The sequence below is a fragment of the Orcinus orca genome, chromosome 18, assembly GCF_937001465.1.
Source record: "Orcinus orca chromosome 18, mOrcOrc1.1, whole genome shotgun sequence".
Taxonomy (NCBI): domain Eukaryota; kingdom Metazoa; phylum Chordata; class Mammalia; order Artiodactyla; family Delphinidae; genus Orcinus; species Orcinus orca.
Window position 1 is genome coordinate 30,083,404 of NC_064576.1, and position 13,044 is coordinate 30,096,447.

The window sequence follows — 13,044 nt, forward strand, 5'->3', positions numbered from 1 at the left end:
TTCTGTCACTACATCGTACTGTGTGATTGTAGGGTGGAACGCAGGACAGTAGAGCTGCCTATTTTCATGCATTACATAGTTAATCAACTGTGATTTCGCACCTTCATTCCAGTGTTCAAGACCTTGCTTTCTTATCTCTTTGACTGTAGGTGTTCCCAAAAGTCGACGAGGAGAAATCTGGCAGTTCCTAGCTTTGCAGTATCGTCTAAGACACAGATTGCCTAATAAACAACAACCTCCTGACACATCCTATAAAGAGCTTTTAAAGCAGCTCACGGTTCAGCAGCATGCTATTCTCGTGGATTTAGGTATGTTTGCCATATTGATTATAATTTACAAAAGTAAATAATAGGTCCTTTTGTTGAGTTTTTGGGGGTTTTCTATTTGTTTTTAGTTTTGATAAAGACAAACTATTGGTCGGCAGAGTTGCTGGCTTTGTCCTTTCCTGAGGGCAAGTTGGCCTTATGTATGGTTGAAGATACCCTAAATGCCTGAATATAAAGTGAAGTTTTCATCCTCAGACTTGTCCTCTGAAAAATCTTGTATTTGAATCATTGTAAACGTCATATTATTGGGTGCTCTCACTTCCTGTTTTTCGAACAACTGACTTTTGTTTGGGATAGATAATTATTAGCTTGGTCAACACTGGTCTTGAAATAGGTTTAAAGGGGCACCAGAAAATTTAACAAAGGTCTACTAAGTATTCCTGGACATATTGCTGAAAACAAGCTTTGGAGTAAGCCTTTAAGAATCAATACAATATGTGGTTATGTTGTGGAAATCATGAATACATCCTTATAGGATGAAAAAAAACTTAGCTGTCCTGATGTTATGTGCATTTCCAGTGGCAGCATCATAAAGTCATCCTTTTAAATGCTGAATTTCAAATAACTTATGGAAAGTAAAAATGGTGTGATTTTAAAAAGTATATGTCTCTAATTTTTCTCTAAATTAATATATTTTATTCTTTTAAAATATCTAACTTATTGGATTAAATATTGTACATTGACAGTTGGATTATTTCATCTGTATTCCTAAAGGTTGATATATTTAAGGTGGCCAGATACGTTATTTGAGCCCATTTGGGAAAACAAGGGATTCCTTTTTTTTTTTTTTTTTATGCGGTACGCGGGCCTCTCACTGCTGTGGCCTCTCACTGCTGTGGCCTCTCCCGTTGCGGAGCACAGGCTCAGTGGCCATGGCTCACGGGCCCAGCCGCTCCGCGGCATGTGGGATCTTCCCAGACCGGGGCACGAACCCGCGTCCCCTGCATCGGCAGGCGGACTCTCAACCACTGCGCCACCAGGGAAGCCCGGGATTACTTTTTATTCGGGCTCATCTTATTTTAGGATATATAAAAATCACAGGCCAAAACGGACCTCTGCTCCTTTTGGATGACAAACAGCTTTTGTTGGGAAAAGGCCAACTCAGTTAATAGTTTTTGAGCCCAATAGAATTGAAATGGAGAATTTTACAGAGAAACTGAAAACTTCAGTTTTTGTCCCGATTCTATCACTGAACAGTAGTTTTAAGCAAATTACTTTGCTTCTGAGTTTCAATCCTGTCTCTTAAATAAGGACAGTGAACTATGGGCCTCTGCAGATCGGTGGTTCTGTGACCGGAAATTGATAATGAGACTAGAAATTGGGATGTCGTATTTAGAGCTAGTCAAGATATCCTTAAAGAGAAGGCGATGATGAGATCACATTACAGGGAAAAGGCTGGTCGGAAAAAAATGGAGCTAATGTCACGGATGGACGGTATATTTATAGTTTTCTGTAGCAAGCATTTTAAGTGAGAAAGTAAAATGATAATTTTAAAAATTGCTTATTTGACTTTGCTTGTAGCCATCTGTGTTTCCTCAGTGTGTTCTTGTTATATTCTCATATCTTCCCCTTATTTGCTCTGCAGAATTAGTCTTATCAGTTCCTAGGTGAAAAATCACTTTTAAGCATATCTGGTGGGAAACATTTAAAAATCTGGCCTTCTTACAAGTTCTAACTGACATGAGTAATCATTTCACAAGGAAGTTAACATCCCCTTCATTTTCATGGCACAGGAAAGTCCCGAAGCACTGTATACAGCTTTGGTGGTGAAGATGGGTTTGTTTCAGCATTTAGTACCAACTTTTTAGAAAATCCGGGACTAACTTGCTTGCTGAAGTGTCTCTATGGTAATTTTGTACACAGAGGTGAATTTCAGAGGGGAATTTATTTAAAATCAGCTTGACCCTTCACTATCCTTGACCTTTTTGGATATACTGAAAAAAGAAAAGAGGTCTACGTGGCTCATGGAAGTAGTTTAAGTAACAAAGCCAAAAATATTTGAAAAAAGTATTTCCTGAATGATAGGCTGAATGTAAAACAAAACAACCCTAGGAAAGTCCCTCTAGTGTCATAATACAAGAAAAGCAGGAAGGAGTCTGCTATGGACCACTAAGATTTCTTTCTAAATCATATGATACCTCCTGTAGAATTCTGATTTCAGTTAGCAGGTAGTTTTTATGTGAACTTAGAATTAGCCTTGATTTATAGTCAGAATAAGTTTTATATTCTATTCTCCTGGGATCGCTCCTGAATATGTCTTTGATTTGTTTGTGGAATTTTTTTTCCTAAAAAGAAGCGCTGGTTAGCATCAAATGTTTGCTCCCCTATCATATACATGGAGATGGGGTGATGGTCTGGCAGGTAGGACTTGGGACTGGCTAGAGGGAGAGAGACTGTTAGTTAGAGGGGTGCTCCGAGCAGCATTCAGTGGTTTGGAAAAGAGCGTTTATTTATTCCTGGAAATCACTGAATGGCAATTTCACTCTGGTCTCCAAAGCATCAGGTCATCTCAAAAATATTTTTCTTTTCTTCTGCAGGGAGGACATTTCCTACCCATCCTTACTTTTCAGCACAGCTTGGGGCAGGGCAGCTGTCTCTCTTTAACCTCTTGAAAGCCTACTCATTGCTGGACAAAGAAGTGGGTTACTGTCAGGGGATCAGCTTTGTGGCTGGAGTCCTGCTTCTGCACATGAGTGAAGAGCAAGCCTTTGAGATGCTGAAATTCCTCATGTATGACCTGGGCTTTCGCAAGCAGTACCGACCTGACATGATGTCTCTACAGGTGAGTGGCAGATCTTCACAAGGAATGTGTAACACTCTCACCAGAAATCTTAGCGGGAGCCCTCTTCTAAATTACGGTTAAGATTTAAAGAAATTTGGGCCCATTGTCTTGGAACTTGGATAAATGTAGAGGCGTGTTTTAGTTCATGGTTCTAGTGTGGGATTTGCGATGTTGCTAAACCTCTAAGTGTATGACATCCGTATGCAGAGTAACTTTTCCTTTGTTTCTGAAGTAAATAAATAAGCCATTCTAGTGTGTACTTAAGTCTCTGTTTCCTAAGTCTATGAGTTACCTGGAGAAAGTATCAAGTCAACTTTATTCACTTTTCCTTACCTTGTCAGTTGAAAAAAATCAAAGATATTTTGTTTGAAATCTGAAAATATAATGTTTTATTCTTTGAGTGTATAAATGGCAGGTATCTATATCATGCTTCTTCATGAACTTTCCATGTCTCCCCTGCTTTATCTTAAGGTCAGACAGGCCCTTATAGAGGAAAAAGTGTTCAGAGTCAGCAGTACTTGTTCAGTCTGCTTTTCTTATCATGCTCTGAAGAAGCACCATTAAGATTTTTCAGTTAAGTAGGGTATTCACTGCCATGGCTGTATTCAACCTATTTCAAACTCCCTGTTTACACATTTCTCCTCTCTAGTTTAAACTTCACTTTCCTTAACATATTGTTTTCTAACAAAAAGTTTAAATTTTCTCTGTAGATATGCTATCTTAAACAACCACTACCTTGCAATATAAAGCTTTTGGTCATAAAAATATAAAGGAAGGCTTTAAAGGGAAGAATGTCAGGGTTCTCCTCCTTTGAAATGAGATAGGCATGATGCCCAGTTAGTCATAATGTTATGCTTTAGATAAGAACTAAAATATTTTTAAAATGCTTTTAAAATATACTTTTTCCTGATTCCCAATGATCAGTTTTTACATTTAGTATTTCAGTCTTACCAATCCATGGACAAAAAAGGACTTTGTTTTCACTTTATGAATATTATAGTAAGTGATATTTTCTTGAAAGGATGAGTGGAGAGGGAATGCTCCGTTTTTCATTACTTCTTCAATATGAAAGTTTTGGCAGGGAAATAGGGCTTTGCTCTCAATGTTGGGTTTCAGCTGTGAGTTCATATGAAGTGTGTTCACCAGGATACAGAAATCAAATACAGTGATTCCTAGTTGATAACTATGCATAGGTCTATAAACATTCCACAAGTGAAATAGTAATGACTGTGAAAGGTTTTATTTTTTACTTTATTTCTAAACAGTTTACTGTATCATATCGGGTAGGAAGCATTGGTGCCCTTGTAAGGAGTTCAATAGGTCTGATTTTCAAAAATAACAGTTTGCGATCTCTCATTAAAATTTCAAAGAATGAAAAGTATTTGTGAGTAGCATGTAGTCTTGGTTCATAAATAAAAGGGTAGATACAGCTTTCACTTTAAAAATGCAATCATTTTTCAATTTAAAAATTCCTCATCCATTTGACATCCTAAAAATGCATATAAACTGGATTTATACATTGATTTAATATGACCCACAATTACCAAGAAATATTTTCTGTCTATAATTATGAAAATGAAGATGTTTAAGAATCTTTGGGGGCAGTGTTCTTATAGACCATGAGATTGGGGACCTTATTCTGGGAAAGTAGAACTTTTTGATCTATAAAGTGAGATGCAACACTTTTCTACTTTCTAGAATAGAAAGTGTTTCTTATCCAATCAATATGGTGTTCAGAAGTGGAAGTGGCAGCAGGCTTGGGATCACTTGATAGGATTTCTGATTACCTGTGTGGTTTGGGGTTGGGCACTGCAGGCACTGAGCTTATCTGTAAAGGGAGGGGGTCGAGGTCTCTTTTAACTATGGCCCATCACATTTTGTGTCTGCCATTTTCTGTGTTAAGTGCAAAGCATTGTATCTTTTTATCTGAAGTCTTTGGTCTCTACTTTTTTCCATCTTCTCTCTGCTACACTCTGCATCTCCCTTTCTCCAGTTCTGTCTCTTCCACGGGAAGATTTTCATGTTATGTGTAAGGTAGATTTGAAGAATGATTTATTCTCAGCAAATGGCATCTTATTATGAAAGTTTCCTTTGAAGGAAGACTAAATTGTGTTTTATTTGTCAAAAAAAATTTAATGTAAATACACCTTGATGGAAGAAATGTTCTTAACCTCTAGTTTAGAATGTAGGAAAAAAGTAAGGTTCTATAAAAAAAAAAGTATTGCTTCTGTGTTAAGATCATAGCTGAACAGCTTTCTTTTTTTTTTTTTAGGCTTTCTTTTTATTCTGCTAATGAGACTTCTTTTATTTTTGAGCTACCAGAAATACCAATTTTTTTTATTGATAGAGCCCAGTATATCTAGTTTTAAAATTGTAAATGGCCTAAGGGAAATATATGATTTTTTTCCAACATGAGTTAATGAGATTATAATCTCTCTCTCTCTTTTTTAAATTTATTTTTATTTTTTTGGCTGAGTTGGGTCTTCGTTGCTGCGCGCGGGCCCTCTCTAGTTGTGGTGAGCGGGGGCCCTTCCTCCCTGTGGTGCGTGGATTCCTCACTGCGGAGAAGCTGTGGAGCAGGGCTCTAGGTGTGCAGGCCTCAGTGGTTGTGGCTCGCGGGCTCTAGAGTGCAGGCTCAGTAGTTGTGGCACACGGGCCTAGTTGCTCCTGGCATGTGGGATCCTCTTGGACCAGGGCTCGAACCCATGTCTCCTGCATTGGCAGGCAGACTCTTAACCTCTGTGCGACCAGGGAAGCCCTCTAATCTCATTGTTTTAAGCCTCTTTGTTTGACTGCTGCTACGCTTCTTATTTTAGAGTTATGACTTCCTGTGGCTCTTTAATTCTTTCCTTTTACAGCTTGTGTGGAACCATAGCTTGCACAGATATGTGCTCCAGAGATCAAACGTTTGCTATATTTATGTCTAGTACTTTGATTTTTAGTTTTGTGCTCTGAAAAACAGTTGTTTGTTGAATTCACAATACAATTGGCTATTTTTAAGGCATTTTTATAGAACTAACTACTTAAGGATGATATCTTCTAGAGAAAGAAGTTCTGCTAGATTTAATAAAATGTTGGATGTATTTCACACCAAAAAGTGAAGCTGATATAACTGATCAAGGACCCACTACTCAATCTGTTACTGTGTAGATAAAAATTTAAATTAAAGCACAAATCACAGATTTGTTTATTATTTACTACTGCTTTACTTTTAGCTACCCCAAGCATGAGAGTTTAAAAGTTACTATAAGCTGCTTATAATTTCTTTTTTGAAATATGAGTAATCAACTCAGTAGCCAAATAAAATAAATTCTTCTTTCAGTACTAGAAACATTCAGACGGCACTTTTTAAAATTTTTTTGCGATACGCGGGCCTCTCACTGTTGTGGCCTCTCCCGTTGCGGAGCACAGGCTCCGGACGCGCAGGCTCAGCGGCCACGGCTCACGGGCCCAGCCGCCCCGCGGCATGTGGGATCTTCCCGGACCGGGGCACGAACCCGTGTCCCCTGCATCGGCAGGCGGACTCTCAACCATTGCGCCACCAGGGAAGCCCCAGACTGCACTTTTTGCTTTAATCTCCTCTGTCAAGAAAAATATGCTGCTGGAATACCTTGGATATTAGAAATCACAGCTCGAGCTTTTGGCTCCATAACCTTGGAAGCCTAACAGTATCTTAGCAGTGCAGACTGCCTGGCAAGTTCCATCATAAATCCGATGCTGGGCTCAGCAAAGAGAGAAGTTCTTGCTTCTGAACTGGATGTGGTAGATTCCTTAGAATGGAAGCTTTTCTGGAATTGGTCTGAAATTAGGATGTGCCTTCCATGAGAGTCCTGAGCCAGGGCAGTTCTGATTTAAATTCCAAAAGCAATACCTTCCTATATGAGGAAAAATTACCATTTCCGTGTACGTATGGTGATACCAAAACACTCATGATAGAGAAATGTGCTCCATAGTTGTAGATGGACTTACACTGACTTGCTTTATGAACTCAGTTAAATGAACTTGGATTTGTGAACATAATAAGAAAATAAAACAGTACTGTGTAAGTACTGCATTCTAACGCATTGCGCCACTATAGCTAAAAAGAAATGATACAAATGAGCTTATTTACAAAACAGAAACAGACTCACAGACTTAGAGAATGAACTTATGGTTACCAGAGAAGAAGGGTGGAGGGAAGGGATAGTTAGGGAGTCTGGGATTGACATCTACACACTGCTGCAAAGGAAACCATCAACAGGATGCAAAGACAACCCTGAGAATGGGAGAAAATATTTGCAAATGAAGCAACTGACAAAGGATTAATCTCCAAAATATGCAAGCAGCTCATGCAGCTCAATATCAAAAAAAAAAAAACAAACAACCCAATCCAAAAATGGGCAGAAGACCTAAATAGACATTTCTCCAAAGGAGATATACAGATGGCCAAGAAGCGCATGAAAAGATGCTCAACATCACTAATCATTAGAGAAATGCAAGTCAAAACTATAATGAGGTATCACCTCACATCAGTCAGAATGGCCATCATCAAAAAATCTACAAACAATAAATGCTGGAGAGGGTGGAGAGAAGGGAACCCTCTTGCACTGTTGGTGGGAATGTAAATTGATACAGCCACTATGGAGAACAGTATGGAGTTTCCTTAAAAAACTAAAAACAGAACTACCATATGACCCAGCAATCCCACTACTGGACAAATACCCTGAGAAAACCATAATTCAAAAAGAGTCATGTACCAAAATGTTCATTGCGCACTATTTACAATAGCCAGGACATGGAAGCAACCTAGGTGTCCATCGACAGATGAATGGATAAAAAAGGTGGGACACATATATACAATGGAATATTACTCAGCCATAAAAAGAAACGAAATTGAGTTATTTGTAGTGAGGTGGATGGACCTAGGGTCTGTCATACAGAGTGAAGTAAGTCAGAAAGAGAAAAATAAATACCGTCTGCTAACACATATATATGGAATCTAAAAAAAAAAAAAAAGAAAATGGTTCTGAAGAACCTAGGGGCAGGACAGGAATAAAGATGCAGATGTAGAGAATGGACTTGAGGACACAGGGAGGGGGAAGGGTAAGCTGGGACAAAGTGAGAGAGTGGCATGGACTTATATATACTAACCAATGTAAAATAGATAGCTAGTGGGAAGCAGCTGCATAGCACAGGGAGATCAGCTCGGTGCTTGGTGACAGCCTAGAGGGGTGGGATAGGGAGGGAGGGAAGGAGATACAAGAGGGAGGATATATGGGGATATATGTATATGTATAGCTGATTCACTTTGTTATAAAGCAGAAACTAACACACCATTGTAAAGCAGTTATACTCCAATAAAGATGTTAAAAAATATATACAGTATGCTAACACATATATAGGGAATCTAAAAAAAAAAAAAAAAGAAAATGGTTCTCAAGAACCTAGGGGCAGGACAGGAATAAAGATGCAGACGTAGAGAATGGACTTGAGGACACGGGGAGGGGGAAGGGTAAGCTGGGACAAAGTGAGAGAGTAGCATGGCCATATATACACTACCAAGTGTAAAATAGATGGCTGGTGGGAAGCAGCTACATAGCACAGGGAGATCATCTCGGTGCTTGGTGACCACCTAGAGGGGTGGGATAGGGAGGGTGGGAGGGAGATGCAAGAGGGAGGGGATATGGGGATATATGTATACATATAGCTGATTCACTCTGTTATACAGCAGAAACTAACACAACATTGTAAAGCAGTTTTACTCCAATAAAGATGTTAAAAATAAAATAAAATAGATACCCAACAAGGACCTACTGTATAGCACAGGGATCTATGCTTAATATTATGTAACCACCTAAATGGGAAAAGAATTTGAAAAAGAATAGATACATGTATATGTATAACTGAATCACTTTGCTGTACACCCGAAACTAATGCAACATTGTTAATCAACTATACTCCAACATAAAATAAAAAGTTAAAAAAATACTACTTTTATTTCTCAAATATATGTGAATTAGTTATTAAATATTAGAGTAATAAAATTAAAGTTAGTGTATTTATGTACTCAGATAAATGCATAGTAGTTTATTTTTCTTCTCCAAATTAACTTTAGATTCAAATTTATCAAATATCTGTGAATTAATTATTAAATATTAGTGTTATAAAATTAAAGTTAGTGTATTTTATGTACACTCAGATAAATGCATAATATTTTATTTTTTTCTCCAAATTAACTTTAGATTCAAATGTACCAGCTGTCCAGGCTCCTTCATGACTATCACAGAGATCTCTACAATCATCTTGAAGAAAATGAAATCAGCCCCAGTCTTTATGCTGCCCCCTGGTTCCTCACATTGTTTGCCTCTCAATTTCCATTAGGATTTGTAGCCAGAGTTTTTGGTAAGAGATGCTGATGATCCAGTGAAACAGTGTTATTTATTCCAAGGGATATACTTCTAGCCATAAGGTGCTCCAATTGTTTTATCAAGCATTACACAGAATCGCAAATTGCTAGTGGAATTTAGTAAATAAGCCTGGCTCTGTTCTGAGAGTAATTTGAAGCCATATTGTTCTTAAATAAAATTGAAATTCAAAGCGAAAGAAGAATTGAGCTTCTTTATTTGAGTAAGCTGTAATGGAGTTCTTATTTTCTTTTATACCTAAAAAATCACAGTATAATGAATTAAGGATTTACTCTGTATGATTTTTCAGATTTTTAAACACATCTTTACTACCTCTTTTTATTTTCCTTCCCCACTGTCCTCTTCAACCTGGATTCAAAACACAGAGAAACATGTTCTCTAACTGGGTTAACAGAAGTACATTTTCCAATGTTGTTTCTAATGGCATTTTGGACTGTTGTGGCCTCTCCCGTTGTGGAGCACAGGCTCCGGATGCGCAGGCTCAGCGGCCACGGCTCACGGGCCCAGCCGCTCCGCGGCATGTGGGATCTTCCCGGACCGGGGCCCGAACCCGTGTCCCCTGCATTGGCAGGCAGACTCTCAACCACTGCGCCACCAGGGAAGCCCTACAGTGTCTTTCTTATTGGGGGCTGTGGTTTTAAAGGTTAAACACTGCATTAGCACTAATACAGTTTATAGGCAAAGTGCAGCAAAAGAGTATAACTGAGATGCATGGAATCAAATGTTTACCAAATTTCTCTTCTTGAGTATACACGATTGCTTTTCTCCAGGAAAGTTTTCTTTGGAGCTTGGGTTCCTATTTATGGGTCTTCTATAAATCTTTTCATTTATATATTTGCTTCTCAGAAAATAGCTTATCAAATCAAAATATTTAAGGTATCTCTAAATATTTAGGGTATCTCTCTTTGATCTACCCTTGGAAGCTTGATAACAGAATTCAGGAAACAAATCTCCCCAGTCGTCTGTTTTTTGCTAAGAGAATATGAATGATGCTGTCAGCTCTACGATAGGTGCTCCATTCTTTTCTTAGAATTTAGTGAAGAATAGAGACTGTCAGCAAAGGGAAAGATGCATTAGCAAGAAGAATGACCATGTTTGAAGTAATTGTTCCACGGTTCCCTCATTTTTAACGACCCCCTCTTTATTATTGATTGTGGAATGGCATGGATTGAGAGGAACGCTCATACAAAAGTATTTGGTACTTTTCAAAACTATTGCATGTTTGTATTTGTTAGGAAGCAAAGTTCAGGGATAGGGTAGCTTTTCTTTTTCTCTTCTGATTTAGGTTACACACTGGTTTTGATTTTTCTTTTAAAGTTTTTTTTTTTAATTGCTGCTCTAGTACAGTCTTTAGAATTAGACAGTCTCGGGTTTACATCAGTTTCTAGCTCTTTTATTAGTTGTTTGGCTTGCACACATATTAACTGCTTCATTTAGTTTTTTATTCTGGTCATGAGAGTTTAAATAGTCCTAATTGGTTACGTTGATTTGTTTCTGTATTCCCTTTGTGAAGAAAAATCTAAATATCAATGGATTCAGTGTTTTTGAGGTATACCTAGTCTCCATTAAATTTGGCAATAAAAATTATAAAGGCATGGGCAAACAGATATATAATTTATCTTTTTCTTTTTACCCTGCCCTTTATCTGAGGTTCCTAAATAAGTAAGAATATTTAAACAACTGTTTATTTGTTCCAGTCATATTATTATTTATTTCAAATCTAGGTGATTTTGACCAGTTTTATTTTGCAAAATATTCTGTGGTTCTGTTGCAGTAATTAAAACAACACACACACAGACACGCAAAAAACACACCAAAAAAACCCTTTAACACACAGAGGTCACTTTTTACAATAGTAGATGCATAATTTTGATCATGAAAATTATCTCTCTTTTTTTCAGATATTATCTTTCTTCAGGGAACTGAAGTTATATTTAAGGTTGCCCTCAGCCTGCTGAGCAACCAAGAGGCACTCATAATGGAATGTGAAAACTTTGAAAATATTGTTGAATTCCTTAAAAGCACGCTCCCTGATATGAATTCCTCTGAAATGGAAAAACTTATCACCCAGGTATGAGTTAAATGGTAATAATAAGATATAAGATGAGACAGCAGTTTCTCTACTAATTATTTATTAAATGTTTTAGCATAAAGATGTAGTTTTGCTTGACAGGTTTTTTTTCTTTTTGATTTGATCAAATACATTTTATCTAGAAACGAGACTATTGTGTAATTTCTCCCTTGTGACATTGTTTGTGAGGCTGTGTCTGGGCAAGGTGGTTCAGTGCTACATCATGAGTTTTTCAGGAACCTTCCAACTTAGACCAATGGTGAGACTGAAGATAGAACTGACAGAGTTAGGAGTACCTAATAAATAAGTAAGCTGAGACTCACTTACCTCTGTAATATTGTTAATTCTGTTTTAAAATATATAAGGAGTATATGTGACAAGAGCACAGACTTTAGAATTAGACAGTCTTGGGTTTACATCAGTTTCTAGCTCTTTTATTAGTTGTTTGGCTTGCACACATCACCCTAATCTTCTGAACCTTAGTATTCTTACCTCCAAAATGAGACAATTCTGATCTAAGAGGTTTTGTGTGGTTTAAATGAGATTTGCTGTATCAGTCAGGGTCCCTTGCAGGAAACAGAGTCTACCTCCAATGATTCAAAGGAAGGTACTATTTACAGGGGTGTAGGCAGGGTTAAGGGAACTGGGCACAGATGTCTAGGTACCCAGGAACTAGTAACAGAGGGAAACTGTTCATACCCATGGTGCTTCTCCCATCAGGAGAAGGATGACAGAACAATGTTACCAGGCCTAGCGAGTACCAGAACTCTGGAGGTTGCTGTGCTCTTGGTGAGCCAGACAGGGAAGGAGCAGGGAAGAAGTACCCGACCTCTTTCCCCTGCCCCTTTTGATCTCCTGATGACTTTTCCCATTGGCCATACCTAACCAGAAGCCTGCAACAAGGAAAACAGGTCACGGGGGTCTGCCTCCCAGGGTACAGAGAATGGATGAGGGCAGAGAATGGATCTAGGAAGCAAATGGAGGGTAATCAGCACACCGTATATCTAGTCCCTGGCTCTTCATAGGGACCAGGTAAGTGGTAGTTATATATTGTTGTTCAGATGACATGAATACACTTAAGACCAGATTTGTAGATACAGCAGTCATGCCTTATGAGTATTGATAACATTTAAATTTACCACTTTCCTAGAGGCCCTTAGGGTAGCAGATAAAAGACAGAGTTTAGAGCAAGAGAAAGGGAGTTTGAGATCTTGTGCTGGTGTCCAGCTATCTACTAGCTGTGTGACTTTGGGCAAGTTACAACCTCTCTGAGTTTCAACTTCCTCTCCTGCAAAATGGGAATAACATCGTTTTTAGGAACAAATGTAACCAATTCAGTTGAAGAATTTTGTACGCTATTATTCACTCTGTAAGAAAAACTCATATTATTACACATAAAATTTTCTTTCCATTATGTGGAATTGAAATCACAAGCAGATTATTCTGTAAATATCTATGAAC

General features: G+C 38.0%; 1 protein-coding gene across 3 annotated transcripts in view; it reads left to right on the top strand.

The window, feature by feature from the left end:
• Positions 1-13,044, top strand: part of TBC1D4 (TBC1 domain family member 4) — a 223,045-nt gene that overhangs the window by 203,610 nt on the left and 6,391 nt on the right. For all 3 annotated transcript variants that reach the window (XM_049700961.1, XM_004284276.3, XM_033414027.2), the window contains 4 exons: positions 150-308; positions 2,864-3,108; positions 9,330-9,489; positions 11,414-11,583. In XM_049700961.1, the coding sequence (XP_049556918.1) occupies positions 150-308; positions 2,864-3,108; positions 9,330-9,489; positions 11,414-11,583 (734 nt within the window). The remainder of the gene's footprint in view (positions 1-149; positions 309-2,863; positions 3,109-9,329; positions 9,490-11,413; positions 11,584-13,044) is intronic.